General features: G+C 46.4%; 1 protein-coding gene across 1 annotated transcript in view; it reads left to right on the top strand.

Annotated features, from left to right (window-relative positions):
* Positions 1-3,961: 3,961 nt before the first annotated feature.
* The window catches only part of MPP1 (MAGUK p55 scaffold protein 1), a 37,097-nt gene continuing 15,569 nt past the window's right edge, over positions 3,962-25,489 (top strand). The window contains exons 1-5 of the mRNA XM_054996882.1: positions 3,962-4,200; positions 21,035-21,178; positions 21,554-21,632; positions 22,599-22,684; positions 22,986-23,054. Of these exons, the coding sequence (XP_054852857.1) occupies positions 4,099-4,200; positions 21,035-21,178; positions 21,554-21,632; positions 22,599-22,684; positions 22,986-23,054 (480 nt within the window). The 5' untranslated portion in view covers positions 3,962-4,098. The remainder of the gene's footprint in view (positions 4,201-21,034; positions 21,179-21,553; positions 21,633-22,598; positions 22,685-22,985; positions 23,055-25,489) is intronic.

The following is a 25,489-nucleotide window of genomic DNA, read 5'->3' as shown; positions in this document are numbered from 1 at the left end:
GTCAAAGTACGATGACACGCCAGGGCTTTTTTTCTGGGAAAAGAGGTGGTGGAACTCAGTGGGTTGCCCTTGGAGAAAATGGTCACATGGCTGGTGGCCCCGCCCCCGATCTCCAGACAGAGGGGAGTTTAGATTGCCCTCCGCGCCTCTTGGCGTGGAGGGCAATCTAAACTCCCCTCTGTCTAGAGATCAGGGGACGGGGCCACCAGCCATGTGACCATTTTCAAGAGGCTCCGGAACTCCGTTCCACCACGTTCCTGCTGGAAAAAAAACCCTGGATCACGCTTTGATTTCAAAAACGATTGCTTTTTGGATCAAGTTCTTTTGGTGTCCAACACTTTGTGGTTTGGAGGAAGTTAGTTGAATAAGTAGTATGGCATTGTGGACATGTGGAATGCAGCTGTGTAGCTACCGGAAGTATTTACGCCAGTGTTCTATTGAGTGATGAATGTCAAAGCCCCAAGCCTCATGCTAACGCGCGAGTCTTTTCAAATTCTTTTTAAAAATGTCCTCAGTGACTATGAACAAGCAGAAATCCAGTAGATGCAGTGGTTTCTGTCACTATCCATGCTGCACAATGCCATTTTTGCTCTTTTTGTTGGTTCTCTTAAAGAGCTTTCATTCATTCAATGGTATGTTTTTCTGCTATTTCGCAGGATCTTAGTGGACTGAAGACACCTGAAGAGCTGATGCAGTTTTTCTACTGTCTCTGGAGGGAAGCCTCAGTTCTGTGGAGCATGTTTAGAAAACCTGAAATGATCATATTACTTGATGTTTCAGGAGGAAAAACAGAATATTGTTGTTCCCCTTGAATAAACTGTGCTGTTTTACACAAAACAGTTCAATAAATAGCATATGTCAGGTTTGGTCCCAAAGGAACAGAGGACAACAGATGTCAGCGAAAAGTGTTTTCCCTGAAACAGTGTGGCTTTAGAGTGCAAAGTTCCCTGCTGTGATGGTGTAACCCCCTTCCTTGTACTAGATGAGCCCTGACAACGCCCCCCCCCACACCGTATACCTGAGATTAAGAAGTCACATGGCTCAGAAGCAGTATAACAGCTACTGGAACCGCTAATATTTATTGTTTTATTTATCCCGCTATTTACTCCCTGCTTTTCTCACCAAAGTAGCTGACAACATCATTCTCCTCCCTTTTATTTTCACAATAACTCTGTGAGGCTGGTTAGCCTAAGAGAGAGAGGCACCAACCTAAGGTCACTAAGGGCCAAGCCAGAAGTGACGAATTACACTTGAATGGCAAGTGAACAGACTCACGTGTATTCCTCCCTGTTCACGGGTGCTCCACTTGTGCTCCACTTGATCACGATCGACCATGTGATTGAGTGGAGCGCAAGTGGAGTGCCCGTGAACAGGGAGGAATACATGTGAGCAGGGCTCATTTCGAGGGGGAATGTGCAGGAACACAGTTCCGGCAGTTCCCCAAAGAGGTTACATGTCAGGTGGCCCTGCCCACCTGACTCAGCCATTTTGTGCCCATTTCAGCCTGGATTGGGGCTGAAATGGCCCGGATCGGGCCTCTGATGGGTGGTGGATCATTCTCCCACTCTGCAGCACCCCAATCTTGACCATTTTGGGCCCCTTTTTGCCATTTTGGCCCCAATTTTGGCCCTGAATGGTCAGGATTGGGGCCAAAACAGTCAGGATAGGTGATGTCAGGGTGTGTGGCATATGCAAATCACTCATGCTAATGACACACTTCCGGTGATGTCAAGGGGCGTGACATATGCTAATGAGTTAGGCTAATGAATTCCTCCAGCTCTTTTTCTACGAAATGACCCCTACACGTGAGTCTGTTCACTTGCCATTCAAGTGTAATTCGTCACTTCTAGCTTGGCCCTCAGTGAACTTCCATAGTACAGTGGGAAATCAAACCTCAGTCTCCCACATTGTAGTCTGGCACTCTTAATCGCTACGCCACTGTCCTAAATAAGGCTTGTGACTTGCTAAAAACTACATGAACTTTGAACCAATTCTGAATGATGCCTGCATGCTAAAAATCACTTTTCAAAATAAAATGCACAGAAACAGTGATAGGAAAAGGATCATACTCCCATGTCTTTGTAAGTTGTTTGATTTATTTTATGTAGATTTATATCCCACCCTTCAGTTATAAAAAATAACACCTAAGGTGACTTACCGGGGAAAAAAGAAAAAGAAATAACACACACAGAAAAAAATCCAAAAACAGCAGACCAATAGTAGTAAAAATCAGCAATAAAAATATGGGAGAGAAAAAATTCAAAATTACAGACAGGCTCATATGGACAGAAATCACCTTTTAAATGTTTCAAAGAAAAATGGTAAAATGATAGCACACATACTTTACAGAACAGATATTTGTTCTTGAATATTTGTACCCAAGTTAAAAATATCAATTCATGTGTTACAAAAATTTCTACACAAAAGTGACTCTAGTACAGGGAATTATGCAAATCCTGCATGTGATAATCCTACACGCACATACATTGCTGCATGTATGTACACCAGGAAGCAGGTGGGTGAAGACTTGTTATGTTTGGCATACTCCCAATATTTTATATATACTTTATTTTACATGTATTTTAATGTTGAAATGTTTTAGTATTCAGATTCATTGTATGCTAGGCCAAAACACCTCTGGTTTTATTGGTTCTGTACGTATGGCAGTGTTGTACTATTATACCTGATTATTATTTTATGTATATACAGGGTTTTATGTTTTTAATCTAATTTATGTATTTCTAATTAAACGGTATACCATTTTTAATTAATATTTTTAATTATTTTCAACAATTTTATTTTTTTCTGTTATTCCAACCTCCTTGACTACTCTTGGTTTCCAGGTTTGTTGTTTTTCTTCTCTTTTTGTTGTCCACAACTGAACTGAGCACATATTCTTCTCTTTGCCTCCATTGCAAGCTCTCTAGGGCACACAACTGTTTCATTAGCCAAGTAGGGCTGCCAACCTCCAGGTGGAGCCTGGAGATCTCCCAGATCAGAACAAATCTCCAGGCTACAGAGATCAGTGCTACTGGAGAAAAAGGCTGCTTTAGAGGGTGGACTCTATGGCATTATACCTCAGTGAAATCCCTCCCCTCCCCACCCCCAATCCTCCCCAGGCTCCACCCGGAAATCTTCAGGAATCTCTCCATCTGGAGTTGGCAACCCTACAACCTTGGCTGCATTCACACACCATTCTAGTAATCATTTGCAACAGAGCATAACAGTATAAAGAAGCACCCTATTGGATTAGACCAATGCAGCACCTTGTTTCACAACTGCTCTGGGGAAGGGCACAGATATGAGGCTCAGTAGGGCTGCCAAGTCTGGCTTGGAAAATTCCTGGAGATTTGGAAGCAGAGCCTGTGGAAAGAGGAATGAGGGGAGGAAAGTAGCTCAGCGAGGATAGGATTCCAAAGAGCCCCCCTTCCAAAGCAGCCACTTGGTCCAGGGGAACTGATCTACGCTGCCTGGAGATCAGCTGTAATTCCGGGAGAGCTCCAGCCACCGCCTGGAGGTTGGCAAGCCTGCCATGTCCACACACAAGAAACTCTGGTGTCATTTTGCTAGAGCAACACAATTGCGCAAGAGCCAACGATGAGTGGGTGCAGCCTTTCATCCTCACGGCGCCAGAACAACAACTCGCTCCAGCCGAAAAACGGCTGGATTTTGCAAGGCTCGGCCGGCTCAGCCCCACTAAGGGTCGCTCCGTGAGCCGGCGAGGGACTCGGCTGCGGGAGGGGAGGGGAGCGGGGGCTCCGGCGTTGCTTGGAGAGGTCGGACGGCGCGCGCCGCGCTCCCGGCCGCTGCCCGCTTTCTGCACCCGCGCGGAGCTTCCGAGGCGAAGGGAAAGGCTGCTGCGGGCCGGGGAGGGAAAACTCTCCCTGCTAAGCTCCTCCCGGCAGGCGGATCTCGGCGTGCGGCCCTCCCTCTTCGCCGTTTTCTCCCGCACCGGAGCAGCTGGCCGCCCTTTTCGCAACGGGGTTGGGGCGCCAGCGGAGCTTCTCCGGCGAGCGCGCTCTGCTGCAGCAAGCGGGGCCAGCCGTTGCCCAGCCGCACAGCTCCGGGGAGCGGAGCAGCCGGGGCCGGCCTCCCACCATGACGCTCAAATCCGGCCGGAACGACAGCGTGAGCAGCATGCGGACGGCGCTCTCGGATCTCTACCTGGAGCACCTGCTGCAGAACAAGCCCAAGGCCGAGGTGAGACGCGCCGGCGGCGACCGGAGCGCCGGCCCTCCGGGAGGAGGGTCCCGGGAAGACGCAGCCGCGGCAGCCCAGCGCGCTACACTGACGAAGGCACGAGTGGAGCGGCCCGAGGCGCCTCCTTCCTGCTCGTGTTCGGAGGGGGGGTTGCCACCTATGAGGTGGGGCGGGGGGGGGCTGCTCCGGCCATTGTTGGTTTGCATGTGATATTTTGCTGCAAATGTTCCAGGCGTTAGGTTATTTTTATTATTATTTTTTATTTATACCCCAGAGCGGCTAGTTGCAACATCGTTCTCGCCTCCTCTGCTTTATCCTCACAACAACAACCCTGTGAGGTAGAAGGGCGAGATTCGGGCCCAGTAGCACCTTAAAGACCAACTAGATTTCCAGACGATCAGCTTTCCGGGGAGCTCTGGCTCTCCAAAGCTCTTCCCCTAGAAATCTGTTTGGTCTTTAAGGTGCTACTGGATCTGAATCTCGCTCCTCTAGGACAGACCAGCAAGGCTACCTGCCTGAAACTACCTGGGAGGTAGGTTAGTCTGACAGGGGGTGACTGACCCAAGGTCACCTAGCCAGTTTCTATGGCAGAGGGAGGATTTGAACCTTGGTCTCCCAGATCCTAGTCTGACACTCAGATTGCTCTGCCACACCGGCTGGGGTGATTTAAGCTACCGCTATTTGATCCAACCACACCATTGATTTTCACTCTCGATGCTAAAAGCCGGTCAGGACCTATTTGGGCACTTGTTTGTGGAGTCTAAAAAGCCAGAGTGGGCTTTCCCTCAGCATTACTGATGAAGGACATGCAGAACTCCAGTACTACTACTAATAATAAACTGCACTTCTGAGAACATGGCTGAGCAGCAGCAGGAATATAATGAAAAGGTTTGTCTGAAAGAACCAGAGACTGGGCAGTTCCAGTGCTTTTTGCTGCTTCCCAGTAAATGGTGCTCATGAAGGCTGTAACCCTTTCACTGGGCATTTGTGTGGGGGGTTAAGGTTTGCGAGGGATGGGTCCATCCCAACGTCATACTTCTGGCTGAAATCCCATGTAAGGATTCAGTAGCCTGGGGCTGTTTGTATTTTCTACTCCAGCTGCAGTGCAGGTTGCAAGATTGAAAGCTTCCTTGGAGGGTCCCTTCTTCTCTTTGGGAAGCAATTGGAAACTCTGTGTTGAAGCTCCTGTGCTGCCTGTGGCTTTTTGGTGTGCTTTAACGGGGCCAGAGGCAGGTTCTCTAGAGCATGGGGGCCAAACTCTGCAAAATACTACATTCTTGCAGCTATTCAGGACAGAATATCCCAGCCAGCTGTGGAGCCAGGCAGGTAAAGAAGAGTGATAGAGAAAGGGATAGAGAAAGGTCAAGGCAGGACAAGGGGAAGGGGTGCTCTGTTTCTAACAGATCCTGTGATCAACAGGGTCCTTGAGCAGGCTTTTGGGTATTCCTTGGGGAATGTTTGTTCTTTGTAGCATTTCTTGGTGAAGATCAGATATATAGGATTAGATTTCTGTCAATGCGCCAGTGCCGGGCAAAGGAGTGCACAGGGATTGCATGGTGTGCCTTGTCTTGCTTGTGAAATGTAGTTGCCATTTTTGTGATGTGGACTTTATGAACAAGCCCCTACCCCGTTGCCTTTAAAGGAGACTAAAAATGGTAAGAACTGCCCCTGTTTCTTACTTCCCCTTTTGTTACCACCCTGCCCGTCTTGTTCGATCTTGGTCTGTTGATCATGAGCTTGAAAGGTACAGGGGCATAGTGGTGTCTTGAGAGAGGCCAAGTTGCCCCAGTCCCTTTTGGAGAGAGACACTACAATGCTCTGCTATAGAGGAAGCTGGCGGCTGGGTTGGGTGGGTTTTTTTTTTTTTTGGCTGCATCTGGTCAGAACTGGAAGTGGCTGTTGTGCTTGTGCTGATTCAGCTGCAGAACTCTCCCGCTCGGAAAGCGGCAGAAGATTTTGGTACAAAGGAAGCACCTCCTGATCCTGCACTTTCCTGAGCCCAGACTTTATCCTGCAGCCGGGCAACTTAAAGCGCACACGTCGTAAGCATCTCGTAGTCTCCCTTCAGCCACAAAATCCAGTTTTGGCCTGAGACAGATGGCTGCTTTTTCAGTCTCTCTCCCCCATAGCCCAATCAAAAAGAGTCCAGTAGCACCTTTAAGACTAACCAATTTTATTATAGCATAAGCTTTCGAGAATCAAGTTCTCTTCGTCAGATGCCTGATCAAAACAAGTTTTGATCAGGCATCTGACGAAGAGAACTTGATTCTCGAAAGCTTATGCTATAATAAAATTGGTTAGTCTTAAAGGTGCTACTGGACTCTTTTTGATTTTGCTACTACAGACTAACACGGCTAACTCCTCTGGATCTATCCCCATAGCCCAGTTTGCAGGCAGAACTACCTATTCTGTGTGCTCTCATGATTCTTTAAAGGGCTTGTTGAAGCCAAACGTCTTCACCCTTCCTTTAGAATGCAGCAAAGTTTTGGCTAGGGGGAGGCAACCTGCAGCATGTTAGCTTATTTTGATTGGTGGGCAAGGCTGTCTGTCTGTCCAAGGAGCCAAGGCAAGCCCCTGAGGTGCTGGCAGCTCTTCTGGAGCTCATCTCGCTCCCAGTATGTCTGGCCAAGTAAAACCAGTATATCCAACCAGTACAGCAACACCTTCACAGGTAGAAATTGTGGGCTTTGGGACTGAAAGAGTTGCCTATCCCTAGTGTAGGCCCTAATAGGCTCTGAAGGGAAAGGATTTCCTTCTCCTTCTGGGAGCTGTCGCTAAAAGTGCTTCCCCCATGAGCTCTTCGTGAGGGTCTGTGGCTCAGTCAGTAGCACGTGTGCTCTTCATGCTTAACATTGCATGTTCAGTCTTTGGCATCTGTTCTTGAAGGAACTTGGTTAGTAGTTGTTGGTAAAGACCCTTCCCTGCATGAGACCCCTGGAAGAGCTACTGCCAATCAGAGCAGGGAAAACTGAAGTTGACAGACAAATGATCTGACTTGGTATAAATATGAAGGACGACAACTTCAACCGGTCTTCAGAGGTCACATGGAAGAGAGTGGTCCATTCTAGTAGATCATTGGCATGGTGCCTGGTCATGACAAGAAAGATGTATGTTTCTCGTTTCCAGCTGCACTGGGATTTTGGCTATGTTTTGAAAAATCTGATTGAAACCCACAGTTGAAACGGGGGCAGCAGAGCAGTTGGTGCTTCTCAGGGCTTTTTTTCAGCTGGAACGCAGTGGAACGGAGTTCCGGAACCTCTTGAAAATGGTCACATGGCTGGTGGCCCCGCCCCCTGATCTCCAGACAGAGGGGAGTTGAGATTGCTCTCCGCGCCGCGGAGAGCAATCTCAACTCCCCTCTGTCTGGAGATCAGGGGGCGGGGCCACCAGCCATGTGACCATTTTCTCCGAGGGCAACCCACTGAGTTCCACCACCTCTTTTCCCAGAAAAAAAGCCCTGGTGCTTCTCTTTTTCTGACATCCAATTTACCATCTTTACCATCCAATTTACCATCTTTTCTTTGGGTACTGATTCTTCGATCTTTCCTCACATGACCTGGTCTTTGTAACTCTCCTCCAAAAGTGCTTCTGGCTTGTCAGCACCTTGCCTGAACTGTGGCGGGCCGTGCTGAACTCAGTCTTGCAAGCGAGATCGGCTCGCCGCTTGATTTGTCCAACTGTTCCTGGAATCTTAGACGTGATGCTCCTATTAATGGACCACTGTTTATGTGGCAGTTTTCTGTTCAGTTTGCGCTCTGTGGAGGCCGCATTAGAATGAGCATTTGTGCTGTGATAGCTGCTGAAACACTCGCCAGTCAGCAGGAGGGCCATTTGTCTGTAGCCTCCAGCTTCAAAGTGAAGAGAATTTTTTTAAATGGCTCATCAGTTCCAGGTTTCTGGTGCCCTCTTTACCCAGGCTGAGGCCAGGGTACGTGCCATGTTTCAAGCCTGAAACAGTCCCTGGAGGGTCACTGCTTAGCCTGTTGGTTTTAGATCGGGAAGACAGCACAGGGAGAAAGACTCGTCTTCACGTGCGCCACAGTTGCAATCCGAATTGAACAACACTTGCATAGGTGTTAAGGAGAACCTGCACCTCGTGTCTGACTTTAATGCAGGGTGGGGACCCCAGACTGTGTACTGTGTAATTTTGCAGAAACAAGTTTAAATTTGCCTTGATGCACAGCTCTGTTTTACAGACATTTGGCTCTTTGCATGGTGAGTCGCAGGTGTCTTTATGACTGGGATCAGGCGTGCAGCTTACTATTGAACAGGTTGCATGTGATGAGTGCAGGCAATCAGGCTTTGTTAATTGAAAATGTGAGGTTTTTGCTTTGTTTCAGACTACCTGGGAACTGCAAAAGGCTAGTGTAGACATGTGGACCAGCAATCTTGTAAATTATGTTATTGTTCAGCAGCACAAAATCTTGGATTCTGAAGCATTTTTAAAGTGTATAATGTGGTCTTGAGTTCATAGGTGACAGGGGCATCTTTACTGAAAATTATAATGCCTTGCACCAGTCTTTGAGTTGTAATTCACCCTGACCCCCCAACTTTGCTATTCCGTCCAACCATCTCTTTCCTGTTGAGTGATTTTTCTAGCCATGTGAACTGGGCTTTCCTTTTGAGCCTGATATCAGTTTTCCCACCAATATAGGCTTAGTTTTGATGGATGACGGGAATAAAAAATGTGTCTGTGCCATATGCCCTTCAGACTGCAGTTTGAGGGGCTCACGTGGAATGCCATTTAAAAATAATTCTAACATCAAAAACTAACATGTTGCAGAAAAGTTTAGATTAACTCCCTCCTTGACACTTACTTTTCCTGTGCGCATGAGCATTTCGTCTTGCTCCTGAACATTGTCGTGATCTCCATGTGTCCAGTCTGAAGTGGCGTAACCTAGACAGCTTTACCACTAGTCAGTCAGAACTAAGCCACAGTTCTTTGGATCGAACCGATTGCTAAACAGGTGGTGTTATTCCCCTTCTTGTTTTGGGTCGCTTGCCAGAGAAGCCAGTAAAGCATGCTATGGATCTGGCATGACCTTTGGGCCAAAATAGTGGCTTTTAAAAGGAACTAATGACATAGAAATGAATGGTCTTGTTAATGTTTGAACCTGTTAATGCTCTGCTTTGCATTTACTGCAGCTCTGGGGGAAGGGAGCTGATTTCCTTTCATATTTATCTGCCTTTCCCTATTTTGAGAAAGCCCGGGTTGCTTCCATATTGGAATTGTAATACTGCAAGTTGTATGCTGGATTTGGATTTGATCTCATAGATATGGGAGAGGTGCATATAGTGGCTATTTTGTTCCACTTGCATCTTTAAGGAGCAAACTATGTATTGTACTCCAGCACATGTATTGGAGCTGACCCTAGTTGTTGTTTATTTAAACAAACCAGTGTTGAACTCCAAAGGTAGAAAAAGTAGCTTGGGAAGAGAAGTGGCTTTGAATGCAAAAATGGTTTGTGGGGAATGGATTAAGCAGCCCTTCTTCTCCTTACTCTCCTCTTCAATGAAGAAGTCTCTAAAGCAGTGATACTCGTTCCTTGGCTCATAGAGAGCCACATTTGCAATTATCATCAATTAAAAGAGCCAAGTTTCCAGCCCCTGGCATGAAGCCTGCACTTCAGGGAGGCTTGGAGCTTACCCTTTCCTTAAGTGGTGGTGAAGGGCAGATGTATTCCAGCTGATATATCCCAGGATATTTCTGGGGTTTACCAGAAAGAGCTGATGCAGTCTGCATCTCATCCCAGGTTATGACTTATTATTAGTTTTCACTTTTAGGTACTGGCCTTTTAAGAAATCATTACACAGAAGAACTGATTTTTGTGATGCGATAAGAGCTATCCTCCCTCCCCCATCTCTTGCTATGTGAAACTGCAGCATGTGTGGATACATTTACTTTCAGCAAACTGGAGCACTTATCTATTGAGTGATTCTGCATGCAAGAAGGCACCCGACTCCAGGCTGGCATTTTAAACCATAGGCTAGATTGCATATGTTGTCAAGCCTGCTGTTTAAAGCACCAAGATGGAGTGTTTACCCAGGAGTAAAATGTCAGTTTGCAAATGTCAGCCTGCATGTTTGGCTCCTGAAGAATTGCAAACTGGGATTGGAGGTGATGGTGGACAGGAAAGTTAGAAGACCCCCTCTGGCATTTGCCCCCTTTATGTGACCTGTACATTGCTGCTTGCCTCAATTCCTTGGTGTTATCTTAGATTTTCACTGCCACCAAAGGCCCTTGCCTTAGTTGGACTTGTAGTACAGTAAGGCTTAGTTATAGATGGTAGCATGACAGAATCATCAATGTGTAGGACTGGTTGTGAAGTTAAAAAAAAAGGGATCCTATATTCCAGATGAAAAAAGTGTTTTATTTAGCCAGAACATAATGTATTTATAAGTACATAATGCATAATTTCTGAGTAATTTAAAGAGTGTTGGTTTCAAAATAGTTTATAAACTTGGCAGATTCAAAAGAGGCACAGATCCTTCAACATTTCTCCATAGACCTCGTCACAAAGACTGATTTTCCACACAGTTGTCACTTAGGCTGATTTCATCCACAAAGACAAACACATAGGCTTCTTCCCTCAGCACTTCACTAATAGAATAACACTCCTCTCATACAGATTTCCACACATACTTTCTCTGGCTTCCACACAGACTCACTGACTGTGACTGACTCATTTCCCTCATCTCTGTGACTAAACTGCGGTTTGTTCTGCCCCTAGGGTTCAGCTACCATCACAGCATGCCTCACTCGCCTATCCAGCCCTTCCTTGTTTTAGAGGCCTGCATTTTTAAACCACGGTAACAAATATTCAAAAACCCCATATTAACCAGCAGAAACAAAAACACAACCTATTTATATGGCAAAACATTAAACACACATTAATAGCCTGTCTGACTAACAAATCACTGAGGGGAAGGCTACACGTGTGGTGCAGTTGTACTGCTGGACAATATTATACTTCCCAGTTGCCTGCTGGTGGTGGGCAATCTTCCAAGGGGTTTCCCCATTGCCCATTGAGAGGTGGCAACCCCCCAGAGATTGCCCGCCACTGGCAGGCAACCTGGAATAGCGCACACTGGGCGTGCTCCTGGCGGGGCACAACAATGTCACTTCCTGAAGTGACATCATCGCAACAGCTGTGGGTGTGCTCCTGTGCTTTGCTGAGGCCAATTTTAGCCCCAAACAGACCAGAATCAGCCCTGCTCAAAGTGCGGAAGCACACCCATGGCTGGTGATGTCACTTCCTGAAGTGACATCATGCTTCTCCAGTACACAAAGAATCTAGGGATGCAAAGTGCAGGATGGTTAGAAAAGAGAAAGAGAACTTTATAACAACAACAACAACATTCGATGTATATACTGCCCTTCAGGATGACTTAACACCCACTCAGAGTGGTTTACAAAGTATGTCATTATTATCCCCACAACAACAAAATACCCTGTGAGGTGGGTGGGGCTGAGAGAGCTCTGAGGGCCAAGCTACAAGTGACAAATGACACAGGTTGGACACTTGTCGGCTTCCCTCAAGTTTTGACGGGAAATGTAGGCAGCTTGGCGGAATGTTCAACAAATGACAGTTGAAAAGTCCATTGGACAGCAGTTGGAGAGCCAAGCTGCAAGACCAGGATGCCTACATTTCCCATCAAAATTTGAGGGACGCTGACATGTGTCCAACCTGTGTCATTTGTCACTTGTAGCTTGGCCCTGAGAGAGCTGTGACTGACCCAAGGTCACCCAGCTGGCTTCAAGTGGAGGAGTGGGGAATCAAACCTGGTACTCCAGATTAGAGTCCCGCACTCTTAACCACTATACCAAACTGGCAACAGCCTACAGCTCAGTCGTCTAAAGGGCATGTTTTTTGCATGTCAGAGGTCCTAGATTCAATTCATGATTGCGCCAGTTAGAGGGATCCAGGTAGTAGAGCTGGAAAAGAATACAGCTTATGGACCCTGATGAGCCACTGCTAACTGGGGGTGGAACAGCACTGGGTTAGATGATCTGACCCCATATAAGGCAACTGCTTATGAATAGGAAACTGAGCAGGTTGGTGGGAAAAAGCTGAAAATTAACAAGAGCCGCTGATGTGGCTATAGCTGGAGTGTACACAGATTACCTGTCTTTGTCCTACATCACATTTACTATATTTGAGCATCTTTGATAAGATCTGAGCAGGGGTCATCAACCTTTTCTAACTAAAGGGCCAAACTACATCACAATTCCGAGCAAGAGCGTTATGATTGCTGGGAGGCTGGTGGGGCCTGTTTACAGCATTAATCAGGCGGAGATGCTGCATGATCTCTCCCTCTCTTTTCCATACATTTTTATTGTGCCTTTCCTGCTAGGATCTCAGGCAGAGTACATAGCTCTCCTTTCTCTGTATTATGCTCACAAGTGTCCTGTGGAGTAGGTTGCATTAAGAGGGAATGTACTGTTACCACAGCTTAGAAAGCCTCGGTATCTGCATAGTCAGAACTATGTGCTGTCCCTTTAACAATTGGTACTCATGGGAATTGTAGTCCCCCCCTCCAATATAGACGTTTATTGTAGGCTTCCTGTGAAGGTGTTAAAAGTTGATAGTCCTCTTAATCCCTTTGTTTGGCATCTTACCCCCTCAAGCAAGGATGCAACAGCTATCATGAATTTACTGCTTGTCTACAAATAAATCTGGACCAATAAAGATGTATCTTGCTTCTGATTGAACCATGTCTTGTTCACTGGCTCCAACTGTAAGTAAGGATTCCTTTACAATCTGGGTTGAAAGAGGCAGCGCGTTAAAGCTACCTGGAAGCCAGCATCTCCTCTTAGCTGCTTCCAGAATAAGGAATGACTAGGCCAAGGTAGCACAGCAAGCTTTATGATAAAGTGGGGATTTGAACCCGGGTCTGCCAGATTCTAGTGTGACACTCTAACAACTGCACCACACTGGGTCGACGTCACAACTGATCAGCAACAGTACAATCAAGTCTAAATTGCTGCCTTTTCTATCTTATCAGCAACATTAGACAGGAAATAAGTCATGTAATGCAAGAGCAAAACCAGCAAGTCTTGCAGTTCTACAACCAGTGGCAGTATTTTTGCTCACAGTTGCAGAATATATCAGGGAGATGGTGACCACAGGGATCCCACAGAGATCACCTGCCTATAAAAACATTGCTAGTTCTCCAAACCTTTCCTACCAAATGTTTGGGTTCCTAGACACACACAGCCATTTATGTTGTCCCTCTCATTGTTTTTTCCATCACTCTGTTTGTCCCTGCAAGGTGTGTCTGTAGTACATGCAACCCCCGGTGCTTTTTGGAGGCAACCGGACTTGTTTCAGCCTAGGGTGCCCGGCTGGATGATAAGATTCCCCAGCTTGCCTTGACTCTCACTCAATCAGAAGCTATTGTCATTGTTCTGGTGAGCTCCCTCTCCAATTTGTTTTGCATTATCTTGCTGCTGATAGTTTATCTGTGACGGTTGTAGCCTCCTGCAGATGTTTCCTCTTTTTTCAAAGGAGAATTTGGGGGTGGAGGGGTGGGCGTCCATGGCTGCAGCTCTGAGCAACACCGGGGAAGGCACGTTAAGCATGTAGGCCGCTGCGTGAAATGTCTAGGTGTCTGAACACTAAAAATGTTTTTGTCCTTGTCTGATTTCTGAAAGATCAAAGGCCCAGTTGCATTAAGGGTCAGTAGCAAACAATTTCCTGCAACAGGAGCTGCAGTGGGCAGGTTATGGGAATAGAACCGGGGAAGAATGTATTTTGTTGTTTTCTTTGTAATTCCTTGTAATTTTGGACAAGAGCAGAGCACTGGGTGCAGAAAGCCAAGTCCTGCTGCATGTGCGCCTGCATTCTGGTTGGGATGAGCAAATGTTCCCTGTTTCTTTTTATACTCCGCCGATTGTCTCAGTTATTTGCTTTTCACTGTTGGTTTTAGTGCATTGGTTTGTGTGCACATGTCATACAGTTTTTGTACGTAATTATCTGGCATTCATACATACAATGTGAGTTATTTATACATAGATTATGGACATAGTATGTAATGCAGATTTCCTTGTGCATAGCTATCATAGAAAAACACAGACGTTTTATGGGGAGAATTTAGTGCGAGCAAACATGATGTGAAAATAAAGGATCACAGTGTTGGATTCTGTGGACCTGTTCTGCTAGCAGAGGGACTTTCCTCCAGCAGAAGGAACCTAATGCAAGAAGGTTTTCCATAATGTGAAGGCTCCTCCTCTCAGAAGAAAGTACCTTTGCTAGCAGATGAGGTCCACTGGATGCAACCTGTGGTTTTGATTGGCACAAAGGAGTATCTAAATGGGAATTCTCAAGTTGAAATAGTGACTGAAAACTCCAAAATCATCTGAGCCATATGCCAGTGCGGTCCTTGCCTTGCCCACAGGGGTTGAACCCTCATCTCAACTGGTCCTCCGGCGGCTGTGATACCGATCAGCAGTTGCTTTTATGGTTGCCAACTGGCGCGGAGAAAAACGTCCAGTCCATTTTATAGAGGCTTAATGTGCTGAAATTGGCAGTGGAAGCTTTTCACGGCATGGATGTAAATCACCTGTAAATAATCCCATTAAACCTCTGTTGAAAGGGCAGGACATTTTTCTCCAGGTCAATTGGCAACTGTGGCTGTTTGCCTGGGAGGAGGTCCACATTTCTGCAGCCTCCCCTACTCCCTGTGATCAGCTCCTCCACAGTGCTTCAATTGTTCAGTACACCTGACAGCTGTTAGAAGCAGGGCTTTTTTTCAGCTGGAACGTGGTGGAACGGAGTTCCGGAACCTCTTGAAAATGGTCACATGGCTGGTGGCCCCACCCCCTGATCTCCAGACAGAGAGTAGATTGCCCTCCGCGCCGTGACAATCTAAACTCCCCTCTGTCTGGAGATCAGGGGGCGGGTCCACCAGCCATGTGACCATTTTCTCCGAGGGCAACCCGCTGAGTTCCACCACCTCTTTTCCCAGAAAAAAAGCCCTGGTTAGAAGCATGCGTAGATGGGGCTCATTCTCCACATGCCAGATCCACCTTTTAGATTTAGGAAAAGGCTCTTGGCATGCATCCCTCAACTGAAAGCCAAGGTTCATGCTGAGCTGGGGGTGGGGAGTGTCCTGGCTAGACCAACCTTTGTGCTGGTTCCTGGAATGTGCTGCATTCTGGGGAAATCTTTGCTGAGCCAAGAGATATGGCATTGAGCTGCCTCACGGACTCCTTCAAGGGGAAGAAGCAGAGATAAGAGATGAGGCCGGGCTGACTCAGCTCCCCTGACAGGCACTTTGAACCTAGGCCAGGACTGCCACCAGAGGAGAATGCAGGAGGAAGCAGCCGGAGAGTGTTTATTCAATGCGGTTGCTACACTGTTCAGCAGTCTCACTTCCAAGGCTTCCCATTCAAACCAATGTGGGTTTTTTTAAAAATAAAAAGCTCGCATTTTAAAAATTTTAAAGCAGATTTTTGATCAAATGCTTTTGGAGGAATAAACCGAACTAAAAGAGAGTTTTAATTAATTTATTTACTTCATTTATATCCCATCTTTCTCCCCAGCGGGGATCCAGAGCCCGTAATGGGGATCCAAAGAGGCCTGCATCATTCTCTTCTCCTCCATCTCATCCTTACAACAGCCCTATGAGGTAGGCTGTTGTAAAGTGTAACTGGCTCATGGCTTCTGTGGCAGAGTGGGGATTGAACCTGAGTCGCCCAGATCCTGAACACACACATTAACCACTACACTATACTGCCTTTTAAAAAATTAAGTTTTAATTAAAATACATTATAGATCAAACATACCATGAAATAGGAATTATAAATTCCATTATTATGAGACAATATATTAATAATGATTAAGAAAATTTTGAAAATTTCAGTGGTTTGTGGATTAGGGACCACCTTTCATGGGGTTCCCGTATAGATTATTTAAGCTAATTTTTCTATCTTTCCAATAGGACTCAGTGCTTAGTTTACAAGATTCCATCAAAGCTGCTTAGTTCTGCACTTCTCGGACTGTATATATGTGTCATCAGGGATAACAGAACAATGTTTTAAAATAAATAATATAGAGAGCAAATTAAGTGACAGATCGCAACTAAACTGTCCCTCTGCAGATGTGTGGGTTAAGGTTATAACCACCAAGAAGAATACACTTTTATGTCAAAAGCGGTAATTAAATCAAGTGTTCCTGACTAGTGATTTAAATTATGATTTAAATCAAATCCATCCATGGAGCTTCTTTTGATTTTATTCATGGCTAGGCTTCTTTTCTTGTTTGTCGTAACAATATAAACACCACTGGAACCTGCAGAATGAGGACCAAGCTACAAGTGAGGAATGACACTTGAACGGCAAGTGAACAGACTCCTGTGTATTCCTCCCTGTTCACTTGCGCTCCACTTGATCGCGTGAGGAATACCCATGAGTCTGTTCACTTGCCGTTCAAGTGTCATTTGTCACTTGTAGCTTGGCCCCGAATGAGACTAGAGGCCTTTTCAGTGGCCAGCCAGATGCTTCTAGGAAGCTCACGAGCTAGGCTTCAAGATAATAACTCTTCTCCGTTGCCCCCTTCTCTGTGACTTGTATTCAGAGATATGCTTCCTCTGTATCTTGAAATTCTACTTAGCTCTGTGAACGCAGTAACTATCATCCAGGAAATTGTCCGATCAAGTAGGAGTTCTACTTCATGCATGTGACGGAGGCAACTGATAGCTAAGAATGAGCCACAGCGTGGTGTGGTGGTTAGAGCGTCAGAGTCTCTCTAGACATGCAGATTTTTAAAGAGCTGGGTCAAGGTTCCCCAGATCCAACTTGGGTTCCCAGCAGCCGCACAGCAGCTGTGGGGAATGGCTGTTAAAAAATAAAAGAGAGCCCTAACAGCCCCAGAACACTACAGCAGGGGAAGGAAGGGCTCCCCTCACCAAGCCTTTCCCCTGTGTCAAAATAGCATTTCCCTGTTTTTACTGCTCCATGTGCACAGAATACTCCACATGGAACAGCAAAAACAGAGACTCCTGCCCCGTTCGCTATTTTGTAAAATGGCTTGAGGAGAGTGCCAGGAGCCCTTCCTCCCCCTGCGGAGGCGTTCTGAGGCCGTTTGGGTTCTCCTTTATTTCTTAACAGTCATTTCCCGCAGCCACTTAGCAGCTGTGGGAACTGGAGGTGGGTGTGGTGAATCTAGACCCAACTCTTTAAAAACCTGCATGACTAAAGCAGCCCTTAGACCCAGGTTCAAATTTGTGACAGGAAAGTTCGCCAGGTGATCTTGGGCCCCTAATTTTCTCTCAGCCTAGCCTACTTCACAGGGTGTTTGTTGTGAAGATCGGATAGAGGAGGGGAGAATAATTTAAGCCTCTTTTGGTCACCATTGGGGAGGAAAAGTAGAGGGTAAATCTTTAAAATAAAGAAATATGATAAATCCTGAGATTGTAAACAGCTGATGACTTGATACAATGTCCTCCTCGTTTTCGGACTTCCTTTGCTAACCAACCCTCCACAAATAGATGTGGAGTGCTCACATCTATCAAGAGCAGCTTCCAGCCGCTCCTGTAAAGCGACAGGGCCGCAGCCTTTCAAAGCCATCTGTGCCAGTGGTTTTTACTCCGTCTGGTGAAAGGGAAATCCATACGGTTCCAGTTTTGCGTCTACCCTGCCACTTTGGCTTTAACCTCGGGGGTCTTGGGGTTTGCTTTTCTGCCCAGTCTTTCTTCCATGCTGTTCACTTTTGTATTATTGCCCAGGGAAAGGATTTGGGTGCAGAATTTCTGTCTTTTCGGCCACTTTAACTGCCACAGGCTTTGAGTATGTAAGCATTACTTTGACAGACTAGCAGCAGTGGCTGTTGGCCCAGCAGGCTAAATGATGCAGTAAAACCAATAATATCTAACCAGGGACATCTGGGTTTATTTGCGTTGCCTTAGGAAAGCTCTGAGTGCAACTCACTGTTCTTATGCTGCCCCAGGGTGAATGGTGGGAATAGAAATAAACATAGTAAAACATACATACTTAAGGGTTTTAGATTGGAGTGGCCCAGGGGCTAGTGTGGTATGTACAAAACTGGATTAGTAAATATCTAGCTTGAAGGAGTAAATAATTCTGAGCATCTTCTTGGCTGAGGAAGTCAGGGTTTGTCTGTGCACGTGTGCATGCCCGTTTGTTGTAATTCTGGCGCATGCATGCACACCCAGCACAACCCCCTCCCCCATATATCTGGGCCGTTTTCACACTACTTACCTGCTCCCGGAACGTTGCGAAACATCACACAAAAAATGCGGAAGATCGTATCTTCTCACGAGAGTTTTGCGCGATGTTTCGCAACGTTCCGGGAGCAGATAAGTAGTGTGAAAACGGCCCTGCTTTTGATATCAACTGTATTCCGATGGACAGCCAGTTGAAATGAATATACTTACATGGCAGAACCAATTCAGTTTGGAACTGGAACACATTTTTGGACATTGTTGAAATGTGACATTTCAGCATTCAGATCGTTGGTTTTTTTTTTAGTTTCAAATATTTTCTTTTTTTTTATCAACTGAGATAGAGTCAGCAAATTTAATAAAAATCCTATGTTACAAGAAAATGTTGTTTAGATATTTATATGTTAATGTGAATGAACCCCAGTGTCAATGTGGTACTCTGTTAGTGTGTGCTGGATGTTTGACGATGGTAGGGTTGCTGCAGACCCTAAAGGAACCTCTTTTAGATTACTTGGTGGGGGGACTAGATGTAGCCCCAAATAGAACTAAGAAGATCAGCCATGATAGCTTAACTATAACCCTCGTGGTCAGAGGCAGTTTACCTCTGGATGATGCTGGCAAACAAGCCGTCGTCACCCTGCCTTGCTTGTAAGTCTCTAGAAGCATTATGAGGGGTCCTCCACTACAATCTTGGCTATTCTTATCTGTCCCATCCCTCACATTTCTATCTCAGGCTTTCTCAAGGTGACGAATACGGTTCTTCCTTTCTCCATTTTATTTTCACAATAGCCTTAACAACAACAACAACATTTATATACCGCCCTTAAGGACATCTTAATGCCCCCTCAGAGCAGTTTACAAAGTATGTCATTATTATCCTCACAACAAAACACCCTGTGAAGTATGTGGGGCTGAGAGAGCTCTGAGAGAGCTGTGTCTGACCCAAGGTCACCCAGGTGGCTTCAAGTGGAGGAGCGGGGAATCAAACCCGGCTCTCCAGATTAGAGTCCCGCGCTCTTAACCGCTACAACAAACTGGCTCCTTGTGATGTAAGGCTGAAAGAAAGAGGCCGGCCTAAATTCATTCAACGGGCTTCATGGCTAAATGGGGATTTGAACCTGGGTCTCCGCAGTGTTGCTCGAATCACTAGCCACCAATCACTAGTCTGATGCTTGAATCACTAGCCAGCGTTGACTTCTCATTCAGGGATCCAGAAGTGCAGACGGAGCGATCCCAACGGCATCGTGGAATATATAGCAGCATTGCCGAAGCTAAGCAAGACCTGATCAGTGCCTGGGGGTTGAAGACAAACAGGTTTTCTGTTCAGTGGCTGAGTCAGAAAACATTGCTAAGTACCCAGTAAGAGCAACCTTGGAGTCCAATGATAAGGCCTTTCCAGTAGCAGACAAGCAACCGCTTTCTGTGTTGTTTTGCTGCTTAGCAGGCTAAACCGTGGGCCAACTGAGCCCTTTGCCTGCTTGCAGGAGATAAGAGTGGAGCAAGACCTAACCTGTACAAAAGGATTTTAATAGAGGGGGTGTTGTTTATAATGTGGATTTGGGTGAGGGTTTCAGAAGTGGTGGCATTGTTTCTGTCTTTATGCATTTGTAGGTCAGATCCAAAGATTGCAAGGGAAGAGGTATTGCAGCAGAGAAAGTCAGGTTTGGAAGCTGGTTCACAGCTTGGACTCTTTCTCCTGGGAGAAACTTCATGGCCAGGGGACTTTGGGCATTGTGCAATGCCGTGCAACCACAGAATGTGGGCTTGGAGCCTAGAATGGTGCATCCTGGGAAATTCAGCATGCTTTAAAAAAATAGGTTTCTAGCCCTCATCGTGGGTTTGATGGTATGTGTTTTAAATTTGAGAAACTTGTTTTGTGCTTGTGCGGGGCAGGGGGCTTAGAAATATTTCAATTGATTGGGAGATGGGGTGGACCATCAGTAAGCCTGTCTTGTTGGAGCAGTGACATGAATGGGACACAACAAAACATTCATAGTCTTGCCTTGGTAGCCTATTTTCCTCAGCTCAGTATGGAAGAAATGTGAGTGAGAATGTTGCAGGGCATAGCCTGAGAGCACGTGAAACAGGGACCACGCTGAAGCTAAGCAAGTCTAGGAGGTCAGGGCTTGGATGCGAGACTTTGATAGATGCTGCTTTGAGTTTCATGGAAGACAGGAGAGCTATAAATAAATTTGCTCTTGTCCAGCCACCCAAATGTCCTGTTTTCTGTTGCTTCCTGCTCAACATAAAGATAAGATGAGCTGCAAAGAGAATGAAACAGATTTTGCTTTTCTTTCTGACTGGTAGAACACATCGTACAAAATAAAGAGGTGATTTAATGCAGTTTGCTGAATGAAAGCTGCAGAATCCAGATTTCCTTGAGGCTAGGTTAATGGTGCAGAATTTGGGGGGTTGCAAGCTGCCTGATTCGAGGAGGTCTGCAGAGGCCTTCCTTTTTTTCAGGAACACTCATAGCTTGAAAATTGCTGAGTATAGGATGTGGCAGCTGTTGCCAAAACTGTGATGGGTTAATGGGTGGGAATGGGGAAAGACTACGGTAAAGGCCTTTTGGAAAGAGAATGGAAACTACGAGGCAGCAAGACCTATTGGGCGCTGCTCCTAAACCTGGGTTTTGCTTTTGCCTTTACAGGCAAACCCGTCCCCCTTGAATGCCATCACTGAAGATATTTACACGAATGGCTCGGCCATGCTGGGCAGCCCAGCCCATGCAAACGGCCACGAAGTGCGGAAAATGAGGTTCATCCAGTTTGAGAAGGTCGCAGAGGAGCCCATGGTGAGCTCGGGTGGGGAGGGAGCACCTTCACCTTGATGGTTCCAGGGGCTGAGAGTTTGATTTGTTGCAGCAGCTTGCCCCGCACCAGGAATGACCCTTGGCTTTGCAGACATGCTGTGTTTATTCTTTCATGGCCGTAGAAACAGCTTCTCAGGGCAAATCAGGACCTAGAGAAAGAAGTGTTATTTGGCTGCTGTTCTTACGGGTGGAAAACAACCAGGACAGAGTTGGGCCATGATGGTCCTCTCCGGTAACCATATGGGGCTGTCACAATTGAGCACACACAAAGAACCCCGGAAAAGCCTCTCTGAAGAAAACAAGCCTTCGCACTGCAGTGCTTATCTGGGCTGTCTCAGACTTTCGTGTCTGTTCCAGGGCATCACGCTGAAGCTGAATGAGAAGCAGAGCTGTATGGTGGCCAGAATCCTCCATGGAGGCATGATTCACAGGCAAGGTAAAGAGGCCTGGAAAATAGCTTTAAAATTCTTAGCGCCAGTTTCTTAGGGTAGCTTGGCCCAGAGATGCCAACACTTCACAGCACTGGATTTCCCTTGCTGATGCTCCTGGTTGCCAGCATCACGGTTTAGGCGCAGAGTGTTTTGTCTGCTTACACCCTTTAAGGAGACTTCCGTCCCCACAGCAATACTTCCCCTTCTCTGTTAGACGCAATGGAAGGTACATACAGATTTTGTGTCATGTCTATCTTTAGAAGTGAAGCTATTTCAGCACTGGGACAGCTAAGAAATGCTGAGCAACTCTGATGCAGTTCAGTCTAGAAAAGGATTCCCAGAGTCAGAGATTAAGGCGTGGCAACTTCAAGTCTTGCTGTGCTATCCCTGACAGAATTAGATTGACCTGCCTCCAGCCAAGAGCAATGGCTGGCTTTATAGCAACAAGATTCTTTGCTGTTGGCAAAAGCAGAATAAGGCAAGAGGTCAAGCTGAGTTCTAACAGGCTGCAAAGTGATTTGAATTCAAGCGAACGCCACATGTTGAGCATGCAATCTCCTCTTGAGAGGGATGTGTTTCATAGTTTACTTCTTCAGCTGAGTCATCTATATTGGGCTTCCTAAGCCTCAGAGTTCAGAGTGTATGGATTGCTACTAGAGACATTTAAGCTCTCTTTGGCTCCTAGCAGTGTGTTCTTCTGGCCATGCTTTGAAGAGTGACAGTTCACAGGATGGAATGGTTCCTGGTTCCTTCCCTATGCTGAGGAAGACTCATCCTGAGTAATTTGGGGGGGGGGGGTTGAGGAGTAGTTGGGAGGGTGGGCTTGAGATCCTTTTGTTCGGAACACAATGTTCATGAGTGGCTGACACACACCAAGTTGCACCATTTGAGTATCAGCACTGCCTGGTGTATAGGCAGACCCTTCCCCTTTGGATTTCTATTTCATGAGCTCATCTTTCCTACCCTGGCAGGCTCCCTTCATGTGGGGGACGAGATCCTAGAGATCAATGGGAAAAGCGTCACCAACCACTCTGTAGATCAGCTGCAGAAGATGCTGGTAGGTACTGGGGCAACTGGACGAGGGATCAAAGCTTTCTTCTTTTCACAGCATGGAGATGAGGATTTATCCCTTGCTAATACCTGCAGCAGGCTGTGGCTCTGTGGCAGAGTCCCTACCCCCCATGCATAAGGTCCCAGGTTCAATCCCTGGCATCTCCAGCTAAATTATCTCAGATAGCAGGTGTGCCCCCGAGTTCCCAGCTGCTGAGAAAATTTGGAGTGTGGGGGTGGTTTCTGTGGTTGGTCAAGTGGCCGCCTGCTCCAGAGGCTGATTTTTCTCCCTTTTGTTTGTTCGCTAGAAAGAAACCAAGGGCACAGTCTCGCTAAAGGTCATTCCCAATCAGCAGAGCCGTGTTCCTGCCCTCCAGGTAGGTGGAGCTTCCACCTTGGTGCCCTTGTGGTAGGGCTAAATGGGGTTGTGCGAACAGATACCAAAATTCTGCACCTAGAACTGAAATTCTGCTCCATAAAAAAGCTGGGTTCTGCACACTGTACGCCTTCTGCCAATAACAGCATAGTTGCCATCCCCCACCCCACCCCCCCGAGTTTGCTTGTGCTTAGTCGGAAGGGGCAAGGAAATACAGAAAGTGGGAAGTCATGCCTGATTATTGGAAAGCGTATTCAGCACCACCCACACCCAGTCACAGCATCAGTGAGTATTTGGTGCTCTGAAGCTGAGAAAATTGTATGGGGAGAAGTAAGGCTCCTGCCTTAGGCACACAGGAGTGTATGAACACGTCAGAACCGAAACGGATATGATGCAGAGATCCATGATTGGATCTTGCAAAGTTTTAATCTTCCTTAAAAGCATCTACTGTGGGCTGCAAATTAGATCAGAAAAGCTGTGTTGGGAGAACAGTCATTTAAACCTTCCCCTCGTGCCGTTTTCCTGATCTAAATCATCCCCTTCTCTTACGCTGCTGTATTATCTTCACTGGGGGGCGGGAATTCAGATACCCGTATCTTGCCTCTCTTTTGTTTTCTCAGTGGAGCTAACAATAGCTTCAGGGTGTTCAGATAAGGAAACTGGCATGGGAGGGGGGCAGCCCCTTTCCCTAGCACTTCTGATTTCATTTGCAGCTAGCAGCTGCTTAAAAACAACAGTACTTGAGGAAATCTGATCACAGAGCTCCTGCAATATATGTTTGCCTCTCCGTGATTTATGAACAGGACATTTTGCTGACTCCGGGTCTCAATATGAAGCATGCTAAATGCAACGTCACTTTTCTTGCTGGTTCAAATCAAAACGAGTCTGCACCTGCAGTAGGATGAGGCAGCAGAATCCTGAGATGGTAGGATGGGCTGAACCCACTGCAGGCAAAGGATCCCGTTTTTGAATGCTCTGAATTCCTCCAACTCATTCTACTGCCTGTGTAGAGCAGGCCTTCCTTTGGGCAGCTGTCTTAATTTACCGCTTGTTTTTCCCCAGTGGCAACAGGGCCAGAGATGTTGATTGGGGTAGGGGGGCCATCTATCGATGATTGAAAAAGAAGGGGAAAGCCTTCAGTAAGCAGGATGGGAGGAGGTCAACATTTGCATAAAATCGCATGTGCTAATAGACATTCATAGGCAGACCCTTCCCCTTTGGATTTATATTTCATGAGCTCATCTTTCCTGCCCTGGCAGGCTCCCTTCGTGCAAATTTACACATAATTAGTATAATTTAAAATAATACTATAATTTCTAAATTAATACTGTAATTTCTAAAATAATTTAGAAATACAGTTTACTGTCCTGCCAGCTCTGTCTGGAGGCAGGAGGCAGAGCTCAGCTCCTTGAAGGACAGACTGGCACTCAAATGTTTCCAAAATCTTTAGCTTAAAGAAAAAAACACCAAAGCCTCAGCCAGTTTTCCTGAAGATAAGGGGACTGTCCTCTGAAAAAGAAGACATCTGGCCACCCTAACCCAGGGGCACTTTAAAACAGCACATTCTGCTCTAAGCCAAGAAAAATCTGGATCCTGTCTCTCGTGAAAGTTAAGCCAATCTGCATGATTTTACTTGTTTTTGGTGGCAACCCCCAAGTACATGTTTGCCGGTGCATCAGCATTTTTACAGGTAGAGAGTGTGGGTGTTTTCTGGCACTTAAGCTGAAAAGGTTGCCTATCTCTGCCCTGCCTTTTTACCCACGGAAGGGCAGGCCAGTGTGTGAAATTGCAAAAGTCGTTTCCCACACGCTTCTCACGCTTTTTCTGGCAAGGTTCAAGGAACAGTGTGGTTTTCCCTAGCATGCAGGTATAGGGATGAGAGAAAAGAAACCTTTCCCTAACTGCTGTTTGGCAGGATGAAATCCTCCTCCTCGTGCCCAAGAGCCATGCCAGGCAGACAAGTTGGGCAACCCTAAATCTACATAAGATGGACAAGTGGGGTGGAGGTGCAATGGAAAAAGGGCAAAGGTAGACTGATGAGAGTGGTTTGGGGAAGAATGGAGGCACGGGCTCTTCCTGCACATTTCCAAAACAGTGAAGGGGGAATAATTACGGTAGTGGCTTCCATACCACAAAGGTTTTGAAGGCACTTGGCCTAGGAATTTTGCTGAAGGTAAGCAAACCTGGGTTTGGTTATTGGTTGCATGGAAGCCTCCTGGGAACTCCATGAATGTCACCTTGAGTCCCATTGTCGAAGCAAGATGGGATATAAGCGAAATGTATGGCCATGATTTACACATCCATCAAAATGAGACAGTAGTGACGATATTGTTTCATACAGCAGGTGTGTATAGGGTGGCGGGAGTATCATTTTTGAATGCTTCTCAAGGTAAGAACTGAGAGCCAAGCTACAAGAGACGAATTACACAAGGACAT

The sequence above is a fragment of the Eublepharis macularius genome, chromosome 13, assembly GCF_028583425.1.
Source record: "Eublepharis macularius isolate TG4126 chromosome 13, MPM_Emac_v1.0, whole genome shotgun sequence".
NCBI classification, from domain to species: domain Eukaryota; kingdom Metazoa; phylum Chordata; class Lepidosauria; order Squamata; family Eublepharidae; genus Eublepharis; species Eublepharis macularius.
The sequence above is the reverse complement of the archived record's forward strand: the minus strand, read 5'-3'. Positions and strand labels throughout refer to the sequence as shown.